Source organism: Antrostomus carolinensis, unplaced genomic scaffold (assembly GCF_000700745.2).
Source record: "Antrostomus carolinensis isolate BGI_N321 unplaced genomic scaffold, ASM70074v2 scaffold19047, whole genome shotgun sequence".
NCBI classification, from domain to species: domain Eukaryota; kingdom Metazoa; phylum Chordata; class Aves; order Caprimulgiformes; family Caprimulgidae; genus Antrostomus; species Antrostomus carolinensis.
The window spans coordinates 2,153-30,014 of record NW_010325556.1 but is presented as its reverse complement, the minus strand read 5'-3'; the positions used below and the strand labels follow the sequence as shown (position 1 = coordinate 30,014).

At 50.9% G+C, this 27,862-nt stretch overlaps 2 protein-coding genes across 2 annotated transcripts in view; both read left to right on the top strand.

Moving 5' to 3' along the window:
* TBCEL (tubulin folding cofactor E like) overlaps nucleotides 1-1,680 on the top strand; it is a 15,894-nt gene extending 14,214 nt beyond the window's left edge. Inside the window, exon 8 of the mRNA XM_010171270.2 lies at nucleotides 1,092-1,680. Within this exon, the coding sequence (XP_010169572.1) occupies nucleotides 1,092-1,410 (319 nt within the window). The 3' untranslated portion in view covers nucleotides 1,411-1,680. The remainder of the gene's footprint in view (nucleotides 1-1,091) is intronic.
* Nucleotides 1,681-9,264: 7,584 nt separating this feature from the next.
* Nucleotides 9,265-27,862, top strand: part of TECTA (tectorin alpha) — a gene marked incomplete at its 3' end in the record, with an annotated part of 20,743 nt that continues 2,145 nt past the window's right edge. Inside the window, exons 1-12 of the mRNA XM_010171269.1 lie at nucleotides 9,265-9,328; nucleotides 11,538-11,671; nucleotides 12,890-13,177; nucleotides 17,223-17,360; nucleotides 17,871-18,036; nucleotides 20,447-20,859; nucleotides 21,159-21,729; nucleotides 22,221-22,813; nucleotides 23,292-23,865; nucleotides 24,975-25,585; nucleotides 25,907-26,468; nucleotides 27,555-27,754. Of these exons, the coding sequence (XP_010169571.1) occupies nucleotides 9,265-9,328; nucleotides 11,538-11,671; nucleotides 12,890-13,177; nucleotides 17,223-17,360; nucleotides 17,871-18,036; nucleotides 20,447-20,859; nucleotides 21,159-21,729; nucleotides 22,221-22,813; nucleotides 23,292-23,865; nucleotides 24,975-25,585; nucleotides 25,907-26,468; nucleotides 27,555-27,754 (4,314 nt within the window). The remainder of the gene's footprint in view (nucleotides 9,329-11,537; nucleotides 11,672-12,889; nucleotides 13,178-17,222; nucleotides 17,361-17,870; nucleotides 18,037-20,446; nucleotides 20,860-21,158; nucleotides 21,730-22,220; nucleotides 22,814-23,291; nucleotides 23,866-24,974; nucleotides 25,586-25,906; nucleotides 26,469-27,554; nucleotides 27,755-27,862) is intronic.

Sequence of the window (27,862 nt, the reverse complement as noted above, 5' to 3'; positions counted from 1 at the left end):
TCTGAAAAACAGTCAGGCTGTGAAGCCACAGATACTGGGAATCTAGACTGAGGGTTGTATCCTTTCTGTGAGCACTAGCTTGGTTCTGGCACTCTGAAGTGTTTTCACTGGAGCAGGAGGTGTAGAGTTTTGCGATTGTAGCATCCTCTCGTTCTTCTAAATCCCACTGCAGCCACAGCCAGGGTTCCAGGAGCCCAGTAGAGAGCTTTGCTGCTCAGTTTTGTTCAGGAAGCTGTTTTGAGACCAGTCAACTCGAATGTCTGAAGTTAGTGATAACTTCACCTTCCTCAGCTAGATACCTCCTCCCTAGTCAGACTCTTACTCAGGTTCATGTTGGTGCCGCGGTGCAGCTTTGGGGACTGTGAGACAAGGTGACTGGAGTGGATGGACTTTCTTGATTTTATTTTCTCCTTTTCAGAATCTTGCTTGAGAAACATTGTGTGCTCTGTGAAGTGTCATGCTGGCAGGGGAGAAAACAGGACTTGTACCATCCAGAGTTATTCCTAATGAATGTCTGTTCAGGTCATCAGACTTGAATTGGGGTGAATGTTGTCTCATGTGAGGAACATTCAGCTCCCCAAAGTGTGAGAGATTTGGTGACAAGTGGAGAAGAAAGCTGGGGTTTTCCATAGTCACTGCTGGGAGGGAGACCTGTGTGGACAGGGGCATGCACTTACAGGCTTTGCATGCTAGCTCGGCAGTATTTACTCATGAGAGCCTCATCCATCCTTTTTACCTTGAGTGAAGTACCAGTTAAATTGTGAGGTATTTCAGAAGAGCCATATGCCAGCTAGTCACTGACATGGAGGATGAGCACAGCTCATCACTGTCTGCGTTCTGGTTTTAGCTCTTGTCAAAGAGTTCTGGGCCTTAGATGAATCGCACCTTGGAATCTGTGCTTACCCTTTTGTCATCTGGTGACTGTACTCTCCATGCAGATGTTTGTTTGTACTTTGCAACCTAGTAGCATCCTTGGATGGTTGCAGATAAAGTAGGGTGGTATCATAACATGATGACAGAACTGACCTGTGAAAAGTGCTTTGGCCATATGAGCAATCGTACTGTAACTCTGGACTTCTTTATTTTTTCAGGTATCACGAGCTGGTCAGAAAGTATGGGAAGCTGGAGCCCTTGGCAGTCGTGGATCTTCGGCCACAGAGCAGCGCGAAGGTGGAGATTCACTTCCAGGATAAGGTGGAAGAGATGTCGATCCGTCTCGATCAGACTGTCGCGGAATTGAAGAAGCACTTAAAAACTGTAGTGCAGTTGTCAACAAGCAACATGCTGCTCTTCTACTTGGACCAGGAAGCTCCTTTTGGCCCCGAGGAGATGAAATACAGCTCACGAGCACTGCATTCTTACGGCATTCGGGATGGAGATAAAATTTATGTGGAGCCCAGAACGAAATAGCCTCTCTTGACCTTGTGAGTGCACACACATGCCCCCACACACATGCATTAAAGAGTTTTTGCAAGGTTTTTATTTTGGTCGGTTGGTTGAGGTTTGGTTGTGTTTCTGTAGCAGGTAATTTCTTAGCCCAGAGGAAGTGCCCTGATCTGAGAACCATGCCCACCATCCACTGCAGGTGACCTTGAGGTGACAATTGACTTGAGTGCGTGTGTTTCAGTGTGTGCGATACCTTGATGTTTTCTTTGATGCTCCGATATACTCGTGATTTGGTAGGAACAGTCAGTTGTTTAAGCTGCAGAATGGAACGGTCCGTAAGGGAGAAGATAGCTCGGTGATGAATTTGACCTGTTTGTTTTTCTTTTTCTAAATTTTGGAGGTTTTGACTCCACCAGAGCACCCTTTGGCCTAGCTATTCGACTGTGGCTCGAGGTTGCTGAAGAATTTTTTTGGCAGCTGGGTGCTGTCGCAACCTTTTGTTCACTGAGAAGATCTAAAACAGTATTCCGCTTGATTCAAAGCTCAGGTACTTAGTGCATCCACTTAATTCCACTGGTTTGGTTTGTATGAGTGCACAAAATAGGGGAAAGAAAGAGGCCTTATTAGAAAGGAACAGTTTATTTTCAAAATGCATGCCCTAAATCCACGTGGTCGTGTTTTGATTTTTGAGGTTGGAAAAAAAACAAGTGTTTTGATTTCTTGACCCATCTCACACAGTGTCTGCAACCTGTAGCACTCACAGTCTGGAGGCTCCCAAGGGACCCTTGCCATGTGTGTTGCAAAGTGATTTTTGGAAGGCAGTGGATGGGCGTTGCGTTGGAAGGGCTTTTAGAGTAACAGGTCAAAATGACTTGAAGAGCAGATTTACCATTGGCCATGATTCATCCCCATGATGCTGAAGAGATCCTCCAGTATGCACTTAACCTTGCACCAGTTGGTACTGAAAGTGGAGTGGCTAAAATTGCTCTCCTGGGAGAGAGGAAGAGTTTAGTTGAAGTTTTGTGTTTGTTGCTGTTGCACCAGAAATGAAACCTAGCACTTTCCCCGGGAGCCCCTGGCTGTGGGGTCCCTCCTTAGGGTCCGAACTAGGAGAATGTGTTGGCTCAGATCAGTTTCTTGAATTTGAGTAACAAAGCAGCTGGGCTCACGTTTATTGTAAAGCAGGTTTTCGCTATCTATATAGGCTTCCCCCCATATGCACCTCATAGGCATCGCGTGCTGCTCCTTAAATGAGCCCCCCTTTTCTACTGCAGAGCAGGTTCCCTTTCTTGTGCAATGAAACTCTCCTTCCTTTTTATCTCTTGTTTCACTTTCCTGTGTCCTCTCTTGTTTCTCTATCCCCCTGACAGGTTGAAGACTTTTCAGATTGCCTAGTTAGAAGCAGCTGCATAAAAGTTTTTGAAGCTGTGCAGTGAGGGCTCTAGTTACACATGAACTTCTGACCTTAATTTTGAAATGCCCCCTCATCCCCACGTGCACTTTCTTTCCTGTGATGCTTTTGTCCACATCACCCAGCTCCTTTTATATTCTTGGAGTTGTGTATTTCTCTTCATATTTTACCTAGATCATGGGAGTGGGGGTAGGATTGGAAGGGGATGAAATATTATCTCATAGTCTTCAGGTTTGGGATGTGGGGACATCCCAGAGGGGAGTAGTTCTGCATCCAGAGTAATGATTCAAAATGGGAGGATTTTAGACAAGTTAATAATTTGTGCCTCATCCCTCTGCCAAATATGTCAGTCTCCTGGCCCTGTTGAGATGAGCAATAGGAAACGGAGCGAGACTCGCCGTAGGCAGCGTAGAGGCCGCGGCACGTAGCTGCAGAGCCATGGTACCCAAAAAACAAAAGGGCAGGGAGATGATGGCAGTGTGACATAAGATGACACTTTTATAGGCTAGAGCTTTACTGAAGATGTATTTTCCATTTGGGCAGTGAAAGGCATTTGCTGCCTGATAGCAGAACTCTTAAGCCAACACTTCTGTATGATATATACATACATACGCATAGGAAAAGTTGTGTTTAATAAGATATTTTGTTATAAAACAAAGTTTTATGAAGATATGGTTGTTTAATATTAGAAGCCTATTTCTTCCCTTGACCTCCAGTTTAAGTAGGTTATCCCTCAGTCACTGCAGTGTCAGAGGTAAGCGACTGATGACAATGCAAACTATCTTCCCACCTAAGTCCATAGAGCAGTAATTGCCTGTGTGAGTATATTTATGGCATCGTAACTGGTAATAATGAGACGCTGTAACTATTGACCAACTTCCTCAGCACAATTAAGTGTCTCAGTTTCAGAGAAGGAAATAAACCAAGACCATCCAAAAAATTGAATGGGATGTTAAAGACGACCCAAGTATGTGCTTTTAAGTTTGTTTACCCACAAAAAGTGAACCTGTCTGCAGAGGGAACAGTGTTGTCACCGCGCCAGCTCGGAACTGTCAGTAAATTATGCTTTTATTTACGGTGGACCCGGTGGGAACTGGAAGATGGTAAAAGTGAACACCTACTGGCATATGAGGTTGATAAGCACTGTGTAGCTGCCAGGGATTTGGTGCTAACACCCAAACCGGCTCACCTGGTCTGTTCAGGTCAGCAAAAGTCACAACATGAATATCACCGCCCTGCCAGTTCATCAGGGGACGGTTGCTTCTGGACGATACCCTCAAACTATTCACCTTCTGCACAGCTAGCACTCGTGGGGTGAAAACCAAAAATCCTGGCTGGCTTCCCAAGGAGAAGGAGCCACGTCTGGAGCCTGGGGACAGTTTATGCATCCAGATGACTGACGTGGAAAAGTAGGGACAAATGGTGTGCAGCCAGCGTGGCAAAATGTATCCCAAGTCAGCTAGCTTTCCTTTTGTAATACCTTTTGGGAAAGGGTTTTGCATATGTGCCATGTTGCCACTTAACAGGGGACCACGTTGTGGGGAGAGCTCTGAGCGAGAGAGGGCATTTGGGGCCAGTGGTGGGTGCTGAGAATCCAGGAGGTTCCCGAGAGGGGTGGGTGGTTTTAAATTTAAATCGGTGCAATGTCACGAGGGGCTGTGTCCCAGTGTTGTTGGCATACACCCACTTCATCAAAATGTCCTTGGTTCTGTCACATTCCCTCGAGAAAACAAAATAGATTTGCAAGCGTCCCCAGCTTTTGCATCCCTCTATCTGAGGGCTACTTTTGTCCAGAACTGTGTTGTTGTTCATGCTGGTTCATGCATAAAACTCTGCCGTGGGCAGTCTAAGCAGCGGGCAAAGCACCTGGTTCGGAAAGAATCGGGTGACAGCTATATACCAAAGTGTGGCACGGCTCCGTGTACTGGATTAGATGCTGTGCTGTTGTGTTTTGGGATATGTTCCTATCGAATATCCATGTTTTGACCAGATGTTTTCAGGCAGATTGCTTAACTGGCGATGTTATGAATATGCATGGCGTGGCGACTGTCCTCTGCTGCTTCGGTGGGATTTGTAACCCTCTTTGTTGGGAGTTGCATCCATCCCGGTGGCAGATGATAGTGTGGCCCGTGGTGGCTTGGAGCAGCTCGGAGGATCTGCGCCTACTGGTGCTCGTTGCTTCTGGGGAGAGGCTCTTGGTTTGCTCTCGCCTACTCAGGTCTGGAATCCAAAAAAGGGCGACATGGCGGCTCTGCCTCCGTCAGTTGCTGGTTTTGCTTATAAATGAGATTCTGTAAGTTCTGTTCATGTGTGGATTTGAAAATGCAAATAAGGTGCTGAAAGCAGCCCGGAGGCTAAAATATGTATTCCTGGCAGCTGTGCCTCCCTCATTTGAATGTGGCGCTTCTGTAGGCGGTAGAGAGATGCCTTCCCCAGAGCAACCTTAGAGGGGCTTTAGCCATCTCGGGCCTTTGCCTCTGTGATTGCTTTTCTGCAGTTACTGGAAACTTGAACTATAACTTAAACATGAAGGTCTGTTCTTGCTCCCTATTAATGATGCATCCATATGTAATTTTAAAGAAAAAGGAAGAACTGTAAGTCCATCTCGTTTTTTATTCTGGTTTCTCTCATGGGGAATATACTTCCTGTTCCCACAATTTGCCTTTGGTTTGCTTGCAGACTTAGCAGTGGAATTCAGGCCAAATAGGCAATTGGTTTGGATCAGTTCAATAAACTTATGTAAGTTTTTACACAAGTATTCCGAGTTTGGCACTTTTTTGTTCCCTGAAGCAAAATGTTTCCCTCCTTCTCACCTGCACGCTTAACATGCACCTTCAGGAGAGGGAAAGCTGTCGAGACTTATTTCTTTGTTCTGCTGACTGTTCGTGCCGGCTGTCTGCCTGGCAAGCTCGGACACAGCCACCTCCCTTGTGTGAGATGCTGCTTGTCAGAAGGAGAAGTCACAGTGCTGGAAGATGTAGTCCTCTTCCGGACTGTATTTCTCCATGGCAGTGACTCATCTCCACTCCCAGGTGAGGAACAAGGCTCGAGCTCATTCTATTACCTGATGGGGCTTCTTGTTTAGCTGCTGGCATTCCGGTCCCCTCTCTGTTCCTGATGGAGGGTGGGGAGTGGGTGTACGAGGAGCACAAGAGGAATACCTACCACTTAGTAGGAAAAATAGGTAGTAAAAGGCCCACACCCAAAAAATCACAAAGGTGTACGAGGAGCACAAGAGGAATACCTACCATTTAGTAGGAAAAATAGGTAGTACAAGGCCCACACCCGAAAAATCCTTCTTCTGCCAAGGCTGGGCTGTGTGGTTTTATCTGTGAGAACGTGGCTGTTTTCCCACAATGGGCTGCTGGGATTGGAGCACCGCCTGTCTTAACTGAGCCTTAATGCAGGCTGTACGAGTCAGCTCTCTGATGGATGGGGCTCTGCCGATTTGCTTCCTTCACCCCTCGGCCGCTATTCCGCTTCTTCCTCTCTCATCTAACACTGATGTGAATGAAGTTAAAGCAGAAATCTTCTCAGGCTACAGATTAAGCTCGGATGAAGAGCTTTGGTCTCTGTAACACAGTCTGAGGCTTACAACCTGCAAGGTTTTGTCAGGTACAGCCCTCCAGGGCTAGCAGTGGTCCCATGCACCATCAGCAAGAGTGTGTGGGAGCCGGCCCATTGGCACGGGTGGAAACATTTGTCCATCGGCAGCTGCCACCGAGCACCAAGGAACAATGAGCACCATTGGTAACTGCTCAGCTCAGGTGGCCATGGGGCATGGGCATGGAGAGCCAGGGCCTCCTCGCTCAGCCAGTGCTGCAAGCATGTAACTGCACGCTTGTGGACAACACATCCTCACCTCAGCAACACCCACAGTCCATGGTTTTGGCCCTCAATGTAGGTGTGCATCTAGCAAAACCCCTGGGCTTGCAGACACACTGTCATTACAGGTGGAGGGCAGGGGAGATGGGGATACAGAGAAGGCTGGGCTATGGGTGCCTGCAAGAGAAGGGGGTTAGTGCCGAGAGAGGGCTTCAGCAGTGAACTTTCCCGGCTGCTGCGGATACTTGCGGGTGAACCGTGAAGCCCAGGCACCAGGGGCAGGGAAAAATCTCTGTGGAAACTGCGGATTGTACCAGTGAAAATGGTAACAATGCTCACAGCAGTCCCCCAGTGATACTTCCCACCGGCTTGAGAAAAACAGCAGTCAGTCCTTCCAGAGACACTTGAAACGGGAACAGCACCAAAACCCTCTCCACCAGGTTTGGAGAGAGCACACTGCACTCGGTAAGTTTTTCCTCTTCCACCTGTAAAAGTAAGTTGTGTTACAGAAACTAAAGCAAGTCTTGGATGGAAAAGTAACTCCGTTGAAAGTCTGGGGCACTGCCTTTGAACGGTGCTTTAAGCCTAGCACTGTTTAATGCTAATCCTGTAACTTTATATAGATGGGGCTTTTTTTTTCCACTTACACAAAGGAGGAAGGGGCTCAATTCTTCTGAGTTGATTTTTTATTTATTTTTTTTTTTCCTTCAGCGAAAGGTGATGCTGAACAGCACAGCCCTGAGCCCAGCTCCAACTTGCTGACATTTCCATCTGAATCCACCTGAAGGGGGTGAGCTTTTGGGGAAGAAAGAGGCTTCTCTCCCTCTCCAGGCCAGAATCTGATCTCCAGATTAGCTTGCTGGTTATCAATAGAGGCAACAGTTTGTGACTGCAACTCAACTCTCCTCCAGCCCTGGAACAGCATTGAAGAAAACAGACTTTTCAATTGCAAGAGCAAGGGGACTGAGACATCGTTTCAGTCATCAGCAGTAATTGGCAAAGGAGGACCGGCATGCATTCTCCACTGACATAGGATTTCTCCCTGGTCTACCAAGATCAGTCTAAAATTTCAGACCTGATTGCTCCTCTAGTCTACAGAACAGGTTGGTAATTTTTTTTTCCATACCTAAAAATTGGTATTTTTGAATGTGATATGTTAAGTAACATATTCTTTATTATCTGTCATGTTTCCCAAGTGGCGCCAGACTCACTCTTGTTCTTGTACTGCCATAGTCTTCACTAGTCATTACCCGCTTGGTCTCTGCTAATGAATCCACAGCAACTCAGATTTATGATCTATATGAAATTCTGTCATCCTCTTTTCATCTTTCCAAGATAGGGAACGTAGTAAAACTTTTCGTTAGTGGAATGAATTTTTCTCAACGCAGAATGCAGTTGCTGGAAGCAGACTGTGGCCAGTGTTGGTGGGAGTGGGTGTGCTGAGGAGCAACGAAGCAAGGAGGAACTTGTCCTTCTGCTGTGTTTTGTGTTTTCTGAGCTCCTGGTAACAGGAGTCAAGTGGAAGCAGTGGAGGACAGATGATGGCATGTTCCCTGCTATAGTCCCGCACTATATGTGTTATGTATATGCGTGGATATAGTTAGAAGTAGTTGGATCTGTTAATCCCCATATGCTATAGAAACAGATCTATAGGGAGAGCATAAAGAGGCACTGGGGTTTGTAGGCAGTGTGTCCTGAAGCGCATGGGACGTACGAAGCTGAGAAGGTAGAGAGACTGCTATTGAAACTAAGGCTCCAAGTAATGCATAGATATAGTTTGAATCTGAAGCCGACCGCATACTTGTCTGGCGGGCACACGCACGCTGGGAGCAGAGGATGCCTTCCTGCGAGCTCTAGGTGAGCTGTGCCTGCGTGTAATGAACAGAAGCGACGGGCGAAGAAATCAAAGCAGATGTTTTAGTGATATTTTCTATTGGATTAATAATGAGTAACAAATTGCATTAGGCACAGAAGGAATTAAAGCTGGCACAGGAATTCACTTACGTTTTCCCTGCCCCGTATCTGCTTCTCTCTCTAGCACTGATTCCCATACAGCAAGGAATTGCCAAGCTCTGTAAATGTTTGTGCTTCCACGTTCCTCAAAAACAGTAAGCGATCATTGTGTTAGCAGCCAGCACAAAGGATTAGTCAAAGCAGTGTCTGAAGCCCCTTAACTATGAGAGCACGCTGCAGCTCTGCATCGGCTCTGTGTTTGGAGCAGTGAGAAGCTGTTTCCCTTGAAATGAGGCAGAAGCATCCGTCCTCGCACTAAGCGGATCAGGGAGGAATTGCTCTTGAACTATCAGGAGAATAGACAGCCCGTGGAGAGCTGGGGCTACTTACAACTTTCAAATGCTGCGTGAAATTAGCAGCAGCTCTTCCACGTGCTTATGGGCTTACTTTGACAATACCTGCAGGGTGATTTGCTGTTATCACCCAGGAGGTCTCATTACACCACTTAACAGAGGAGGCGTTTTGGCTCTGCCTGGCAGGTGAGGGACCATCATCTCTGAAATGTCCGTATGTCAGCAGTAGTTGGGCAGCTTTGGGAAGCGACGGCGCTCGGTTTCACCCGGGGTTTGCTTGAGGATGCAATTTCCTACTGGTGTGATGCATGTCCAGGTTTCTTTCCTTCCTGTAGGATGAACAAACAATCGTTTCTCAGAACCTGGGTGGCCCTTTTGGTGATAACTGTGCTGCAGCGAGGTGAGTATCTCCCGCTCGGGTGCAGGGAGGCCAGTGCTCATCAGCTGTGCTACGATAGTGGTCACCTCAGAGAGGGCTGTGCCTAGAGACCCCCAGAACTACAGAGGGCCTGGAAAATACACCCAGCTCCTTGGCTGAGCAAGGACAAGAACCAGGGTGAACACAATGTTTCCTGTGGGGAGGGAGTGACTGCCAACTTTAAGGGTGAGCACTAAGCAGGGAGATCGGTGTGCCTTCGTGGGTAAGCACAGGTGCCATTTGTGCACGAGTGACAGCTCGCATGGCAGGAGATGGATTGGCAGCTTGTGCAAAATTGCCCTTGCCTCATTGAGAGCAATGAAACGATGATAGTTTACATTGAATGAGGAACTGGCACACCGTGCTGAATACGAAGCTGGCAAAGCCAGCGGGGCATCCAGGCCACAGCAGTTGTCCAGCTTGGTAAGCGTTTTATATATAGGTGTATATATAATTTATAGGGCTGTGTGTGCTCACATGGGGCGTTCCAGAGGTTGTGGTTGTCTGGCCAATCACTACAAAATAGGAGTTTGAAAAGTTTCTGGTGTTAGGACTGCTAAGTAGGCTGCTTAACCTACATTCAGTAAAGGGCAAATTCGTTGAGCGACAGAGACGTGGTTTTCTATGATGTTGAAAAGCACAGGAGCACCTCCCTAATCTCATGGAGAAATTAATCTCTGTCGTATTTCAATTTGAAGAAGGAGAAATGGAGCTGATATGGGCAGGAAAAGCTTCTGTAGTTCGGTAATGTGGCAAATGTGCACGGCATGGCTGGTACTAGATGTGTGGCTGGCTTGAGGACCTCTAGCAAGGGAGCCTAGAGCTGGAGAGAGTTGGGAGATCTGGAAGCTGTTTCCCTGGTCAGCTGCTGAGGTGCTGTCAGGCTGAGGACAGCTCAGGCAAAAGCTGTGACTCTCATTCCTCATGCAGGAAACGAGGCCACTAGTTCACTCGTGGGGAATGCCACCGGGGCAAGAATCATGATCAGCTGAGCCCGCAGAGCTAGATGACATGATGTGTGCAAAGCTGTGCTAGTGTTGCCCTAGTAGTGCTAAAGTGGGCACTGAGAAGTTTTTGCAGTTTCCTCTTAAAAAGAAGTAAAATCTGTGTCTCGTAGCTCTGCCTCAGCTGTAATAACTCATCAGGTGCGCAACAGCCATGAGACACCTTGTTCTGCTACCTGGCAGCCAGGAGTTTTGTTGCAACCCTTCAGGTAATAGCTGTGAAACCAGGTGTTGGCTTGGACACCGTCACACAACTCCTCCCTCTGTCTGGTGGGGCACTCGGGCCACACGTCTCCTTTTTTCCAAGGAAAGTCAGACCAGTTGAGCCTGTGAAGAAGGGTCAGACGGTGACTCTCCCGGTTCCCAGGCAGTTTTGAGCAGGGAGCATCCACAGGACAGTTAGGAGAGAGCATCCCCCAGCTCAGGAGACACCGAGAGCCCCCAGTGCGTCCGTGACAGTGGGGCACAGAGCAAGCTGTCCTCAGCTGGAGGCCCCTGAACAGCGCAGGGTAGGGCTTAGGAAATAAAAACATGTCCTGAATCCAGGCAAACAGAGCCGGGATTGTTCAAAGCCCAGTGGTTCATGTCGGCTGAGATTGAATGTCGTGAGGACAGGGCGCTGCTTTCCTACATCAAAGAGGGGAGAAGGGGCAGGAAAACCCGGTAAAAACCCCGTTTGTTCTGTGAGGAGCCACAGCAGTGGCCAACTGCAAGAAAAGGGGATGAGATGAGAGCAGAGATCTGGCAGGGGCTGGAATGGGAAAGGACATATGCCCTAGGGCCAGAAGTGCCTGCTTGCGACTCAAGTGGATGGATTTTAGTTTGGTAGAAAGCAACAGACTTGTATGGAAACACCTCAAAAATTATCTTCTGAAATATTTTTAGGAGAGGCAATTGTGTTCACCAGCAGTGCCTTTTAGTGGGAAACCTAATTTTGCCAGGAAATGTTGGAGCAGTTGTGACACCTTGGGCTGTAACCCAGTGTCGGGAGCGCGTGGGGGTCTGGCCTGGCAGGCTGGCCCTGGTGCCCAGGAGGGCTCTGCCGTGCAGGCAGGAGGAGGATGGCTGCTGCTAGGACCGTGGCTCTGAAGGTCGAGCTTGGTGCTGTTTGGTCCCCAGGCACCTGAGCACCTCGCCATCTGAAACAATCCTTGTTCCCGAGGACTCTCTTCTCCCTCTCTTTGCAGCTCACACCACGGCGAGTCTGTATCCATTCTGGCATAATGACACAAAAACGCCCAAAGTTGATGATGGAAGCTCTCCCGAGATCAAGATCTCCATCCCATTCATCTTTTTTGGAGCTGCGTACAGAAGCATTTATGTAAGTGGAGAAGCAGACCTTCCCTTTATTCTTTTCTGTGCCATTAGCGGCTGCATTTTAAACACGCTCTCCTCATTGTCAGGAATTGGAAGATTTATTAGCACCTACCTGACAAGTTCTTAGATTTCATGAACTGATGGGTTTTATGATTAAGAAAGTCAAAGGTATATTTAATGGGCTAATGTTCATGGGGAAGGAATATAAAAGGCAATAAATTTTCTTTGCAGGTGATTAAATGGTACAGCAAAGCGAAGGCCTTGACACAGGGAACATTATTCCTGTCACATGACAAGAAAGGAGAAGATGCAGAGATCCGTAGGGGGGGGGACAAAATGGGCAACAGTTTGGACTTGTATGGGGGTGCCACAGACAAAAGGACAGCAATACCGGCAAGGCAGTAACCAAGGGGGTTTAAAACCCCTGTGTGGTGGGAGATTTCAGCATCCAGGACAGCAGAGCCGCTTGTTCTCCATGCTTTGCAAAAAAAATAGCTGTTTTGGAGAGCATCTTCAGCAGACTTTGAGGAGGCTGCCTGTGGCACGTGTCATGCTGCTCTCGGGGAGCCCCAAGATCTGTTGCAGATGACAAAGCTGAAGGCAGCGGGCCTGATGTTTTAGCGCTCTTTCCTAGGAGCCCTCGTGCCATGCAGCCACCTGTGTCATACAACCAGGTCTCTCAGTGCTGCCGAGCTGCTCTCCAAAGGCTGGGTAAACCCAGGACCCCGAGGCAGGGTCCCAGTCAAGCCAGCTGCCATCCTGCTGTGATGGGTGCCTCTCCTGTGCTGGCTTGTAGGAGCCCTGTTTTGCAGGCTTTTCAGGGTTGTGTCCTGCTTGGGGTTTCCTGCACTCAGCTTTTGGCCACCATTGGTAGGATGAAGTTGAGTGTCTGGGTAGATGGTCAGGCTGTCTTACCAGATATGATTATTACAAGTCACTTTCTGTCAAAAGTCGCTCACCCTACTTTTCATAGAATCATAGAATGGTTTGGATTGGAAGGGACCTTAAAGATCATCTAGTTCCAACCCCCCTGCCATCAGCAGGGACACCTTCCACTAGACCAGGTTGCTCAAAGCCTCATCCAACCTGGCCTTGAACACTTCCAGGGAGGGGGCATCCACAACTTCCTTGGGCAACCTACTTCCTTGGGCAACCTGATAAGCCAGCGGCTTCCTGCTACCTGCAAAGGCTTGCTTATATGAAAGCGGATCTCTTTGTGCAGGTCAACAACAACGGGGTGATTTCCTTCAACACGCTCGTCAGCCAGTTCACCCCGGAAGCCTTTCCCCTGACAGACGGCCGGGCCTTCATCGCGCCCTTCTGGGCGGACGTACACAACGGCATCCGGGGAGAAATCTACTACAGGGAGAGCACGGACCCCGAGCTGCTGAGAAGAGCCTCCAAAGATGTCCACAAGCACTTCAAAGATATGTCCTCTTTCTCTGCCATCTGGATCTTCGTTGTCACCTGGGAGGAAGTCACTTTCTATGGAGGAAGCAGCACGACCCCGGTAAGGAGCGATCAGGCGTGTTTCTTGACGGGTGGTGTTTGATGGTTGAGTATATGTCCATATAGATACCATTGTTCTGGCCTTTGTGCATATAATTGAGTGAGTCATTTTGTGTTCCCACTCATGAGTTCCTTTTCGGGCAGAGGATCACCACAGTCCTTTCTTTCTCTCCCATGGGAGCCGTACAAGCCTTGCTCCCTGCTCTCAGATCTCCAGGGAAAGCATCACCTCTCCAGTGTTTGTAGACAGTGTTCTAAACAAGGCTCCAACACCAGTGGGGAGTTTTTGGCTTGATCATAGCATGAGGAGGGTTTTTATTGTTAGATACAAATGCAGATTTCATTTTTCCTTTGTGCTGTGATAGGTGACCTTCACTTTGCCTGTGCTTCTGCAGTGATAAAACAGAGCTGTTTGTGCAGGGGCTGCAGGCACCTCGGAAGAAAGGCCTTTATAAAGAAGCTAAAGTTTTGGCATGGAACAGTAGCTCCGCTGTGATTTAAATGACTTGAGGCTCCCACCCGCTCCTGTGCTGTCAGTTTATAAGGAATGATTGAGTTAAAAGGCATGTTATCATGGCAGGAATGGGGCCAGGGTGTTGGGTGAGACCCAGAAGCACCCCATAGCAGCTGGCCAGGTACCGAAAGCAGCCCGACTGCGTGCGCGGCATCTGAGCATGACAAGATGTGTGTGCTTAGAGCAGGCTCCTCCCGAGACTGCCATGTGGCGAGCAGTGCCCAGGGATGGAGCAGGGAATGAGAGGCATGCCAAAGCGTGCACACGCTTGCATTCTGTCCTGAAATGGGACTGGAAGGCAGCCGTTTGCTGAACCCCCCCATGCTGGATCAGGTCTCTCCCCTCCAGGGGTTCAGGATAAACTGGTCCCATACTCAGTCACACACTCCCTCAGGAGAGGGAGCGGGGCTTCCTAACACAGGAGAAAGAGAGCACGAGGCAGCGGGGTCATGGAAAGAGAGGGCTGTGGTGATAGAAGGGAAGCCCTTTGTTGTCTGGCTGGCTGGCCATAATCTTCTGCTCCATGCTCCCTTCTTCTTGGTCATCCTCTCAAGGATGGATTTTGTAACTTGCTCTTCCCTCCCCACCAATGGGGATTCCATGCAAGTCTGCTCAGTTTTGCACCCCAAGCTCACCTTGCAAGGCCACAGCAGCTTTGGAATGAAGCTAAGGTCATTATTTGCTCCTTGCCTTTGCGAGGAGGGAGGGCTGCTCTGGCAGAAAAGGCTCTATCTCAGGAATGTGCAGTAAATTAAGCTTTGGAAGTAATCCACTTTCTGAGGAGCCGGAGACAGGAAAGAGAAAACGAGAGCTTTAATTTGTATTTATTTGGCAAAAAACTCTTTGGCTTTCAAATTGTGATGGCTTTTTCTGTGGCAGAGGGTGAAACACTCTCTCCGCAGAGCTAATCCAAGAGGATGGTGAGAGCATCTTGTAGAAGAGGGTTGAAAAGCGGCTCTGAAATCCTGTGTGGACATTGAGATAGGAAGGGGAAAACCAAAGGCAATACAGAGAGTATTTTTGCAATGACAACTGCCCTGTCTGCATGGGGAGACTGATTCAGACCGACTAGAGTCATGCTCGTGACTCGACCATGGTAGCTCTGTTTTATTTCCATCAGCATGTGAGTCGTATCTCAGAGGATGGGGAGAGCAGTGTGATGCTTTTCAGGGTACAAACAGCTTTTAAATATCTGGTTAATGTGAGCTGCGACCACAGCTGATGTCGTGAGTTCCGTGTTGGACTGCTGACATGTCACTGGTAGGCCCTGTGTGGAAGTCTGGGGCGCAGGTAGCGAGGGAAGGATCCCTGCTAGTGCTTGGGGAAAGGGCTGACTTGCAATTAGCCTGTGTACTGTGAGTGCCAAAAGCTGGTACCTTCTGTCTTGAAGAGCTGGCTCTGATAAACAGTTCAGCTCTTTTCCATTTGTTAGAGAAACTCGAGATCTAATGCATATTTTTTGCTAGTCCTGGCAGCACTAGCAGAAAAAAAAAACCCCAACATATATATATATATTTGCAGACAGCAAGCAATATAGAGATTCGTGTATTGCCTGAAGAATTACATTTGCAACACAATGCAATTTATTCTGTTATAGAGCAGCCTTTCCGTTCAATAGCAGCCAGGGCTCTGGGTTGGCACGTGGAATAGCACAATGCAACTTAAGCAGGAAATTCATCGCAATGCAGAAAAGCTGCAGAAAACAATTTTGGGAATGTGGCCTCGGGGACACTGCGGTTACTGTCTCTCGATGACGCCCAAGCAAACGTGTGTCCGAGAGCCTTGTTAGATGGCTAGGGTGCTCGATGCATGTTTGACCGTGAGCACCAAACAGGGAAAAGTTTGTGTAAGTGCTCCTAACAAGGAGTGCCAGACATCTTAAACCTCCTGGTACCACATCTGCCCTCCAAGAGGGACCTGACCAGAGCAGGGTTTGTTGCTCTATCGAAGAGCCGTTGTTGTGCAGTCAGAGTGATATTGGCTTTATGTGTTAGTGCCTTCAGATCTCATGGTCATGGGAAAAGACTTGGCAAAGATGAGCAAGTGTGCTAAGGAGGTGAAGAGGAAACCAGACATAGGAGGCAGAATGCCAGGGAAAGGATGCAGGAGTGGAAACGGTGGCTTCCCCGCTAGCTTGCTCTGCCGCTTGCCCTGGCGTGAACTGTGCCATGAGGCAGCTCTGCCCACACCTCTTGCTCTCCCTGATAGCTTGTACAGGCTGCTTCGCCTCCATTTCCAACATTTCTCATTGCAGAAGCCCAATGGGCCTTAGAAGCGACTTCCCTCGTGGAATGCAAGTAGTGAGTGCAGCCGTTGTGTTCCCTCCTCAATCTGCAGGCATTTGTGCTCACCTCAGCAGCAATAATCAAACTAGCTGTAGGGTTTGCTGTAAGGGAATGTAAAGCAGTGCAAAGTGACCCCCCCCCCAATCCCTCGGTACTCTGGTGTCTTCCCTTTGTCCAGCAGCACAGGTGACCTGTTAACACGGAGCAGCTCAGCTCCTGCTGGCAGGGTAAGCCCTAACGCTTCCTAGCGTGAGATGGTTTGATCAATGTGCTTTCCCGTATCACCTGACAATTGTTTATGGGACTGTAGTTTCCTTCACAGTTTGCAGCACCCAGGTAGCAAGGCCCCTAGTATTGCTCTTGAATAACTGAAGGAGGGGCAGCCCGCACTGTGTCCCCTGCTAAAATCCTGTTTGCTGGGAGGCAGGAGGAGCAGTCACTGATCACTGCATGGTCCCAGGGCAGAGCTGTCTAGGATGGGCAGGGATGAGGAGGACAGGAAAATGCAGGAAGCTGAGAGAAGTGATTGCTAGTTCCTAGTGATGACCTCTGCCACTGGATCCGCAGGGAGATCTTGCAGGGAGATCCAGTGGCAGAGATCTAAAAGGAAGAGGCCTCTTCAATCTTTTTGCACAACTGTAAAAGGGAAGAGTTCAGGGCTGTGCTGTCCTCACCAGCTGGCAAACGCACACCTCCTGCCCGGGGCCCAGGCTGGCAGTTGTGTGAATGTATCTGGAGTTGGAGGGACTGGAAGTGCAGAGTCATTTCAAGGGAAAGCAAGAACACAAGCAGCGGATTGAGCAGGTAGCGAGGAGATTTGGCTGCCAACAAAGCACTTAATATACATGGCTGATTTGAATGTAATCCACCGTTAACAGTGTGGTAGGATATGAGTGTGGAAGGGAAGCGGGTAAGATAACGCAGCGAGGAATAAAGCTAAGATAGGATAATGGAAGGTAACAGGTCATAACAACCCGAATCCTGCCGATAGCTTTTTTCCCTGCTAGCTTATTCTCGTGCTGCCATCTGTTGGCATTAAATTGGATTGGAGATGGCCTTCTTGTCTTCCCAGGTGGAGGTAGCAGCAGGGATGGAGCTGGCGGGCGTATTTCGTGTCTCGTTTGGCTTCTGCCACTCTTCACCGCAAGGCTCCCGTGTCTCGCCTGGGCCAGAGACAAATGTGGGGCAAGGCAAGCAGTGTGAGAAAAGCAGTATCACCTTGTGAATGTACTCATGATTTTTAACAGGTAAACACTTTCCAAGCTGTCCTGATCACAGACGGAGTGTCATCTTTTGCCATATTTAACTACCATGAAATCAGCTGGACCACAGGGACAGCCAGTGGAGGGGACCCACTGACCGGTCTCGGCGGGGTGATGGCCCAGGTGAGGCTCTTGCTCCCGTATCCCCATCTCTAACGAGCTCTTGCGTGGTTGCCTGTAACTTTCCCGATGTATTGTGCTCGCTCATGCCACAGTCCCTCAATATCCCCTGCACTGGCATTGCAAGCCCACTGCCGGGCACAGCAGACGAGTGCTCAAACATTTGGTGTCAGCAGCAGTACCAGTTCATCTGCCCGAGGGGAGTGCAGTTGTCTGCCTAAGGGGAGCCTCCCTCCATCACTTTCTTACTTTATCTCAGCCATTCAGTACATACTCCCATAGATCTAGATGTACATACATAAATATTTATTTAGAAGTACGTAGATATGTATATATACATACATAAATGTGTACATATACATCCATATTGCTTACAGTATCTGTCAAGCTCGTCACTCACATCCAAACTACCTGAAAACTGAAAGCCCTAAAAAGAGACAATGCACTCAGGAGTTGTTATGGGGGATGAAGTGTGGAAATGAAGTGATGAAATTTGTTCTTTGTCTATTTTAGGCTGGCTTCAATGGTGGCAATATCAGCAACTTCTTTAGCATCCCAGGCTCCAGAACCCCAGATATAGTCAATATTGAAGAAACCACCAATGTTAATGTCCCCGGACGCTGGGCTTTCAAAATAGATGGCAGAGAAATAGATCCAGCCAATGGCTGCAGTCTGAGAGGTAAGGGGGAATCGGCATTGGGATTTTTGGTTTGGTTTTTTTTCCAAGTTTTGGGGCACAGTGTAGCAAAAGGTAACACTGTTGGGAAGCTGGTGGAGAGGTGCCTGACTGCTCTGGGCTGCCACACCATTTGTGGTTTTGCCAAGGCATCCCCTCGAGATGCAGCTGCCGGGACAGAAACGTGCGAGCAGGGTTCGGGTCCTTTGTGCATCTCCGAGTTGCTGCATGCAGCACAAAGTCATCACCTGACTTCCAATGATAATTATAATTTCAGTCTACCCCTGGCAAAAGGCTAACGCCTTGAAGAGTGGACAGAGAGCTTTTTCATTTGTGTCAGCATGGGCACACCTTGTTCAGTGGGACAGCATCCTCAGCAGCATATACGAAGAAGCCGTTGTCTGACGTTGTTTTCTGTTTTTCCTGGCTGGCACTGTCTCTCCCAAGGGGACATCTGCACGCTCACCAATGGCAGGACCCAGCTTGCAAGGACTATTTGCAGCGAATTCTCTAGTGCAGATGAGGCCTTATTTGGCAGCTCGGAGAAAACCAAGAGGGGTCCATAAACACTCAGGAGTCTTGTCTGCTCTTGGTGTTACTTTAAACCACCAGCGAGCAAAACTTCAATCCATGCTAGGATTTTTCCTTTCAGGGATTTTAGTAGCATAGTGTTGCTGTAAGTTCCCATTTCTGCAGCTCAGCAGCAGAACCCTAACCTGAAATCGAGGGCAGATGGGGCTTGGGTATTTTGCAGGAATTGAATGCCACTGAGCCATCATCTCAATTCTTTTCTATGATGCTGATGGTGGTAAAGGGAAAGGCAATTTTCTGGGAAAGCTGATGGTGTGGTCCCATTTCCCTTGTTTTTGCAGGAGGAATAGCAGATTTTCTGGGCCAGAAAAATGCCATGTTCCTGCACCAGTTACAGCGTTAGCGCATGTGTCACCAACAGCATGAGGAGAGAAAGGGATTAATAATTGTGCACAGTGACTGCACAGGTATTCTGCTGCAGAGAGATTACTGCATTACCATTTAACAAATGAAACTGTCAAGAGTGTCTAGTGCTTTGGGACTCTTTCTAGCAAGAGAGAATTGTCACTTGCCGATAGGCACTGGAGATGTCACCACTCTGAGACATGCGGCTCCTTTATGTCCTGGTTTAGGACTGTACCAAAGAAGGCTCATGAGACCCCGAGGCTCTCACAGCCCCAGCAGAGGTTTTGAGTCTAACCGCTCCAGCCATTTCCAGCTGCTGACCCCAGGAAGAAAGGCTGGACTTGGCAAAGGGGCTGAAAGCCAGTCTCAGTTTTGCAGGTAACAAGGGTAGATCAGGTAATGCAGGTAATGTGTATAGATCCTGCTGCTGGATGTGCATTTCACGGTGGACAACCAGTTGCCCTCCACAAGAACAGACGCAGCACGAGGCGCTGGAGGCGAGGGGGCCTGCCATGCCTAATGGCACTCGTTTGCCCAAATCCCCTGCTCCAGGACAGTTAGTGTGGGACCCCTCACAAGCAGGTCTTGCTAAGAGAAGATGATGTTTGTTGCAGGGAAATGGAAAATAGCTTTTTTTTGTAGGAGGCAGGGAAGAGAACCAAAAGTTCAGGAGAGGTAAATTCAGGCAGCGCGCACGGTGAAAGCCAGGCGCATGAGAAGTGTGAAAGACTGCCATATGGAGGAGAGGGAAACTCTCACGGGTATTTGCCACCCTTGTTCTCCTGCCTTCTCTCTGCCTCTCATGTCTCTCACCAGGCAAACCTGCCTCCCTTTAGAGTACTGCCGTGTAACAACTCTGCTCAGTCTATTGCTGTGCGATCACTCATCATTTCCTGTCCTCACTGGTGTATGTTTTGGAAGTTACTCATCAACAGCTCTTTGCTTTCTTAATGACTATGAGTGCTTTCTGAATGGGAGTGAATTGCCTCTGGGCCTCCGGCAAAGTTTTGTCAACAGAGGAATTACAGAGATAGCAACAAAGCTGAAGCATGATGACAGCACAGCGACAGCACTAGAAGTGGCCTTTTCCCTTTGAGAAAATTGCACAAAGGGCTCTTGTGGGTCACAATACTAAAGTGGAAGAAGGGTGGTGGATGTCCAAAATGGAAGCTGGTGGGTGTCCATAAGGGATGGCACAGCTTTCAAGTGAGCCAGCCTGCACTGGATTCATAACAGCGCTCGCACCATCTGATGGACTTGCGGCGCAGGGAGGACTCGAATGGGATGCGCTGTACATTGAAAACAAAGCTCCTGCTTTGGATTCTGCACAGAGAAAACCCAGCAGCAGGATGCTTTTGTGTCAGTCGCTATTGTAGGGCAGGCAGACCCCTCTGAGGACTGACACGCTGCAGTTAGAACGTGCTCCTCTCTTTAGAGAAGTGATGTAGTGTGGGTTTTTCCCTTTCTGTCTTTCTAGGACAGTTTCTTCGTCAAGGGGAGGTCTTCTGGGACAACGCCAACTGCACCACCAAGTGCCGCTGCCTGGACTTCAACAATGAGATCTTCTGCCAGGAGATGGCTTGCAGCCCCTTTGAAGCGTGCGAGCCAAAGACCAAGTTCTTCCAGTGCGTGCCAGTGGAGAGCAGCACCTGCGTGGTGTTTGGAGATCCACACTACCACACCTTCGATGGCTTCCTCTTTCACTTCCAGGGTTCCTGCTCCTACCTCCTTGCCAGGCAGTGCTGGCCAGGCTCCCAGCTACCTTACTTCAATGTGGAGGCCAAGAATGAGAACCGAGGCGGCTCCTCCGTCTCCTGGCTGAGGGATATTTTTGTGGAGGTCTACTCGCACAAGATCGTCCTCCCCAAGGGCAGCTTTGGGAAAGCGAAGGTAAGAGCCCCACTGAAAGGGGAGAATTTTCCAGGTAGGCTCCTCCGAGGCGGCGACGAGACAGTGACAGCAGCCTGGGGAGCGTGGGACGGCACTTCTGGGCCCCGTGCGTCCCTCGGGGAACCGGCACGGGTGATAGGCGTGTTGGCAAATGCCTGTGGCTTATCGACGGCTGTCCTTCTGCGCACTTCCCTAACCCTCAGATGCCATATTGGGGCTGTATGGCTCCTGCCTGTGTCCCGGTAAGCGGGCTCCGCTATTTCACGCAGTGTTTCAGTCGCCTGGTGTTGTTTCTGCAGGTGGATGACTTGGTGGTGTCCCTGCCCATCTCCCTGGAACTGGGCGCGATAAAAATCTACCAAAGCGGCTTGTCCACAGCCCTGGAGACTGACTTTGGCCTGCTGGTGACCTACGACGGACAACACTACGCCTCCATCTCTGTTCCAGGCACATACATCAATACCACGTGTGGTCTATGTGGGAATTACAATAAAGACCCCGAGGATGATACCCTCCGCTCAGACGGGAGGTTGGCCACGTCCGTGCCAGACCTGGGCGAGAGCTGGCGAGTGCCACACCCCGAGAGGAAATGCTCACCCGGCTGCTTGGACAACTGCAGCCTCTGCGACGCTGCTACCGAGTCTCTCTATTTCACCTCTGAATACTGTGGCTTCATCAACAAGAGCGGAGGGCCGCTGTGGGAGTGCGGCACCGTCGTGGACCCCACTGCCTTCGTCCACAGCTGTGTCTATGATCTCTGCAGCGCACGGGATAACGGCACTGGCCTGTGCCAAGCCATCCAGGCGTACGCTGCGGTGTGCCAGGCCCTGGGCATCTCTGTGGGAGAGTGGCGTGCCCAGACGGGGTGCGGTAAGTGTTTGCATGCTTCCTGGGAGGGAGTTCAGGGGTCTGCCTGTGTGCCCAGCAACATGTGAGACGATGCGGGAGAAATCCAGGAGAGGGAGTCGGGTGAGAGTCGATTGGTCCCTCCTCTCTGAGGCATCAGACTTGTGCTGGCAACTTCACATCGCTCTGCAGGTAGTTGGCTGCTGCGATGAGAGATGGAGGCTGGACCGGAATGAGGACTGGCCAACAGCACACTAGGCCCACCCTCCTCACCCACAGCATTAAATAACTGCGGGCAGCTTGATGGCTCTGGGCTGTTTGAGAGAAGCTATTGCTCGCACGAGCGGAATGGCTGAGGAGGTACAGGAGAGAAATGGAGGGGCAATTCTCCCGTCAAATGGGTCTCCTAGGTCACTCTATTATCTCTGTTGTGGGTCAATGGGAAAGAGATAATTGGCCCAGAACCATGTTGTAATATGGTCCTCCTGTTGCTTGTCTCCTCTCTGCACCCACAGCGACGGCTGTGCGATGCCCGGAGCTCAGCCACTACTCGGTGTGTGCCAGCAGCTGCCCCGCCACGTGTTCAGACCTTACTGCCCCGCTGGCCTGCATCTCCCCGTGCACCGAGGGCTGCGAGTGCAACGAGGGCCACGTCCTCAGCACAGACCGCTGCGTCCCCGTCCAGAAGTGTGGCTGTGACGTGGACGGTCGGTATTACGCCATCGGGGAGTCTTTCTGGGCAACGACAGACTGCACGGTGGAATGTCAGTGTGAGGACGGGGGAGAGGCCAGGTGCTTTAACACCACTTGCCCCGAAGGAGAGGTCTGCACCATTGAGAACGGCTACCGGGGCTGCTACCCACAGCGGGAGAGCCTGTGTTTGGTGGGACAGAACCGTGTCCTCCAAACATTTGATGGTGTCGCCTTCCCCTATCCGCTGGAGCATTCCTACACACTGCTCAAAACCTGCACAGAGAGACCAGACTTCATCGAGGTGGACATCAGCCAAAAGAAGCCCGGATCCGCTCCCAACGGGCCACGGGTCGTGCGGATCCAGGCGGTCAGCCAAGAGGTGAAGATTGGAGGCACCAGCCTGTCTGAGATCAAGGTAAAGATGCTGCCATCAGGGTGGCACACCCCCGGGTGGGAGGCGGCGGCTCGTGCTGCGATCCAACGTCCCTTTGGATCGCAGGTCTGTGGCCCCGGACCATTCCCCCCAGGTCGGGGGCCTCAGGCACTATGGTGGCACTTGGAGGAAGCCCATGTGAGCCTTCAGGTGACTGCAAAGTTGTAGTTGCAGTGCCATTATTCCCATTTGCTTTCTGAGTCAGCTCTGGAGACTTTTCTGCCATTGCAGTTGTCTCCTGCAACTTGTTTATTCCCTGGAAAAAACATCCTCTGTTTGTGGGGCAAAACGCAAGGAAGCAGACATATCCCCCCACTCGAAGGAGGCTCTGGACATTGGAGGGTGGGTCAAGGTCAGGAAGCATTTGGTGTACTCAGCACGGTGTGGCTAGCAGACGGGAACAGCTGTGCAAAGTTGCATTGCCCTGCCTGAAGCATCTTCATCCACTTGTTACTTGTAGGTGAACGGTTATGATGTGGAGCTGCCCTTTTTCCACCCTTCCGGCCGTCTGGAAATCTACCGTAGCGACAACGGTACCGTGATGGAGTCGGAGGGGCTCCTGGCTATCGGCTACTACGACTCGGGCCTCCTGGAGATCCGCCTCTCCACCTCCTACTTCAACTGCACCGGGGGCCTGTGCGGCTTCTTCAACGGCAACGCCAGCGACGAGTTCTGCCTGCCCAAAGGCAAGTGCACAGATAACCTGGAGCTCTTCCTGGAGAGCTGGACCACGTTCGACGAGATCTGCAATGGGGAGTGCGGGGACCTCCTCAAGGCTTGTAACAATGACTCGGAACTGCTCAAGTCCTACAGGAGCCGCTCCAACTGCGGTATCATCAACGACCCCACCAACAGCTCCTTCCTGGAGTGCCACGGAGTGGTCAACGTCTCTGCCTACTACAGGACGTGCCTCTTCCGCCTGTGCCAGAGCGGGGGCAACCTGTCGGAGCTGTGCGACTCGGTGGCGCGCTACGCCAGCGCCTGCAAGAACGCCGAGGTGGACGTCGGCCAGTGGAGGAGCCACAGTTTTTGCCGTGAGTCTGCCAAAGCTTTTAAGGACCTGGAGAAGGGAGACCTTGGGCAGAGTCTTTTTGTTGGAAAGTTGTGGGTGTACAGCGGTAGAGAAGATTTTCTTATGGGATGACAAAAAAGTACCGGCTCTATTTTCTCCACCTCTTCTCTCATCTGCAGTGGTCGAGCTGGAAGACGCTCGATAGCAAAAGGGCTGTTTGGCCTGGAGGACCTGACCTGACAGCGCTTACAGCAGCATTAGATGTCCAAAGTCATATGAAGGGGTAGGGGTGGGGGTGTCTAAATGCCGGCAATCCGGGGCAACCTTCCTACTCTCTTTCCTACTGGTCAACCAAAGATCGGCTTTTATCTCAAAAGAGCTGTGCCCGGTAGAGCTTTCTGCCATAAGGGAGGCCGGCGTGTACAAAGCCCTCTCCCGTGTAGCGTACGGAAAGGAAAGGGGACTTGTGGTAGGAATGCAATGTGTGCTGCCCCACGTACCGGTGGTATTTTCTAAGCAACACTCGTGCCAGCAGAGACAGATTTTCCTTTGAGGTGATTTAAGGGTGGCATTTCAGGAGGCATCAGGAGTTTTCTGATGCAGATGCCGCAGTTGGTATCTGATAGTGCTCCACACCACCACCAGAGGATAATTTGAATAACAGTTGTTTTCAGGTGTCGTTATAAACTTGATGGGAAAACATTTGTAATTCAGGAGAGAATGTGAAAAATTGACAGCAGGGAAGCGGCCCCCGTCTCCACCGTGGAGGTTTCAGAGAGGCGTCTGTTCGGGAAGGGGGGGAGTGGCGCATCCTTTCCAGTCCAAGTGGCAGCCCAAGGACAAGCCCCGGCCTCATACCTTCTGAAACAGAGAGAGGATGCATCACTTGGCACGTAGCAGGACAGGGCTGTGATGTGAGGGAGGACGATGGCTGAGAGTAGAAGGGATTGTACAGGGAGGGGTAAGAGCCAGCAGCTGGCAAGGTGCTGGGGCTGTTTCCTCTCTTGCTTTTTTTCTCCCCGAATCAGTCACCACTCACCTAGTTCACACCTTTTGCCTGTTCCACCACCCCACACTGCCCCAGGGCTGCCGAAGCCGGGAACTCACGCTTCATGTTTGTTGGCCCCGCAGCTCTCGCCTGCCCAGAGAACAGCCATTTCGAGGAGTGCATGAGCTGCACGGAGACCTGCGAGAACCTGGCCACGGGCCCCGTCTGCGCAGACACCTGCGTGGAGGGCTGCCAGTGCGACGAGGGCTTCGCCCTCCGCGGCACCCGCTGCGTTCCCCGCGGCGAGTGTGGCTGCAACTTCGAGGGACGCCAGCTGGCCACCAACCAGACCTTTTGGATGGACATCGCCTGCCACTTCCTCTGCTACTGCAACGGCTCTGACAACAGCGTGTACTGCGACAACATCTCCTGCAAGGATGACGAGTACTGCCTGGAGGAAAACGGCCTCTACTACTGCCACGTCCGCACCGATGCCTCCTGCATTATCTCCGGCTACGGGCACTACCTGACTTTTGACGGCTACTCTTTCGACTTCCAGAGCAGCTGTGCATTGGTCCTGTGCACCACGATCGCCCGGCCGAGGGCAGAGCGCTCGGACACCTTCCCAGCGTTCACCGTCACGGCCAAGAACGAGGACCGGGACACCTCTCTGGCCCTGTGGGTGAAACAAGTCGAAGTGGAGGTCTTCAATTACAAAATTGTCATCCAGCGGGCCTACAAATATACCGTGCTGGTGAGTGTGGGGCCACGAGGTCCGCGGTTATTTCTCCCTGCTCTAGCTCCCAAACCACAGAGCGAGTCCCTAGGCACGAGGCCTCACGGCCCACAGGATTTTCTGGGGTTAGAGAAGGGCGTATGCTCGGGTTCGTCCCTAGGGTGTTGCCAGGTGCAACTTTCTGAGAGGGCTTCCGTTTTGGCTGCTTTGTTTTGGACACAGAGGTGAGGCCGGCAGGGACCTTGCTCTGGGAGTGCTGAGCCACCTTCATTTATGTCCTCCCACGGCAGCTCCGATCACAATTCCCGCTCACGGTACGCCTCGTTTCCTTCCCCACAGATCAACGACGAGCGCCTCTACTTGCCCCTGAAGCTGGGTCAGGGCAAAGTGAACATCTTTGCCTTTGGCTTTCACATTGTGGTCGAGACCGACTTTGGGCTGAAGGTGGTATACGACTGGAAGACCTTCCTCTCTGTCACCATCCCACGCAGCTTCCAGAACCTCACCTACGGCCTCTGCGGCCGCTACAACGGCAACCCCGAGGACGACCTAGCGGCCTCGGACGGCACGCTGACCACCAGCATCATCGACTTTGTCCAGAGCTGGGCGAAACGGGACGCGTTCTGCCGCGTCGGCTGCGGCGACCGCTGCCCCGCCTGCGGGAAAGTGGAAGGCTTCTGGAAACCCCAGCAGCTCTGCCGTCTCATTCCGAGCCAAAGCGGCGTCTTCTCCAAGTGCCACAGCAAAATCAATCCAGGCTTCTTCTACAAGAACTGCCTCTTTGATACCTGTGTTGACGGGGGAGCCATGCAAACAGCCTGCAGCTGGCTGCAGAATTACGCCAGCACGTGCCAAACGCAGGGCATCGCCATTATCGGCTGGAGGAACTTCACCTCGTGCTGTAAGTGCCATCCCGCCTCTGGGCCCTTCTTCCCTACAGGTGCTTCCCGAGGGCGTTCACCCTAGCCATAGCACTTGCTGTCACTCAAACCTTGCTGTCACTCAAACTGTAGAGAGGTAGCAAAGCACCACATGGTGCACCTGCAGATCTCCAGGCCATCGACCTGGACACGTCCTGGGTTCCCACAGTCAGTACCTGGGTATAGCCCTGGAGATCCTATCCTTCCTTGCCAGCTAAGGGGGTGCAGTTGATGGAGCACTAGGCATGCACATAGACACTGCCGAGGGTACCGGACCGACCTGTCGGCAGACCAGGGAGGTTGACAGCCTGGCAACCAGTCCCTCTAATGCTTGCCGGGTGGGGTGGTGGCGTGGCATCAGGTCTGGGGTGCTATGTTCTCTTGGAGTTGTTATGAACTATAACATAGTGGGAGCAGGGATGGAAAAGGGGGCAGCCTCAAGTTCAGAAGGTATCAGCCATCCCTCCGTTGTTGAGCAGGACTTGTATTAGTCAGCTTCAAAGCCAGGAGTATGTGCTTGCTCTTGTCAATACAATCACCGTGCGATGGTGCGATGTTCAGTTAGGCTCCTGAGGATGGGGGCCCTGAGCCTATCTGGCAGCCAATCTATCTGGCAAATGAGATGAGAAGTAATTGTTTTTGCTAACAAGACTGAAAATTAAATTTATGTCATTCTTCCTTCTAACGAGCAAACTTGTTGCTCAGAAGGCACCACTCTTATGGGACGGGGCAGCAAGGCCACGGACCGGCACCCCACAGACCAGGTGTAAAATGGTCCCTGACAGGGTGTAGGTATAAGCAGTCCGCCCAAGCACGGGCAGCAGCCCTTGCAGGCTTCACGTTCTGACGGCCCAGCAAAACCACATCCCCTGAAATGTGTTTCAACACGGAAAGCGTGCAGGCTTTGCATGCCGCCTGAAAGGCCCTAGGAGCCTGGGAGCTCTATGTCCCTCTTTGGGCTACACAGTCCAACTTAACCACCTTGACAGGGGAGGTAGCTGCCCAGAGACAGCAGCGGGAGCTGTCTGGGGAGCTAACCTGTATCCGTTTCTCTGGTGATGCTGCAGCCGTCAGCTGTCCACCCAACAGCCACTACGAGAGCTGCGTGTCCCTGTGCCAGCCCCGATGCGCCGCCATCCGGCTGAAGAGCGACTGCGGCCACTATTGCGTGGAGGGATGCCAGTGCGACCCCGGGTATGTCCTCAATGGCAAGAGCTGCATCCTTCCCCACAACTGCGGCTGCTACTCTGATGGCAAATACTACGAGGTATGCCTTTCACATCCTTCTCTCGGGGTTTTCTCCCATCTCTTTCTGATATTTCTGGGCAGAGTCTTGTGCTGGGAGAGGGCGCAGCGGTGAGGCCGGGCCAGTACC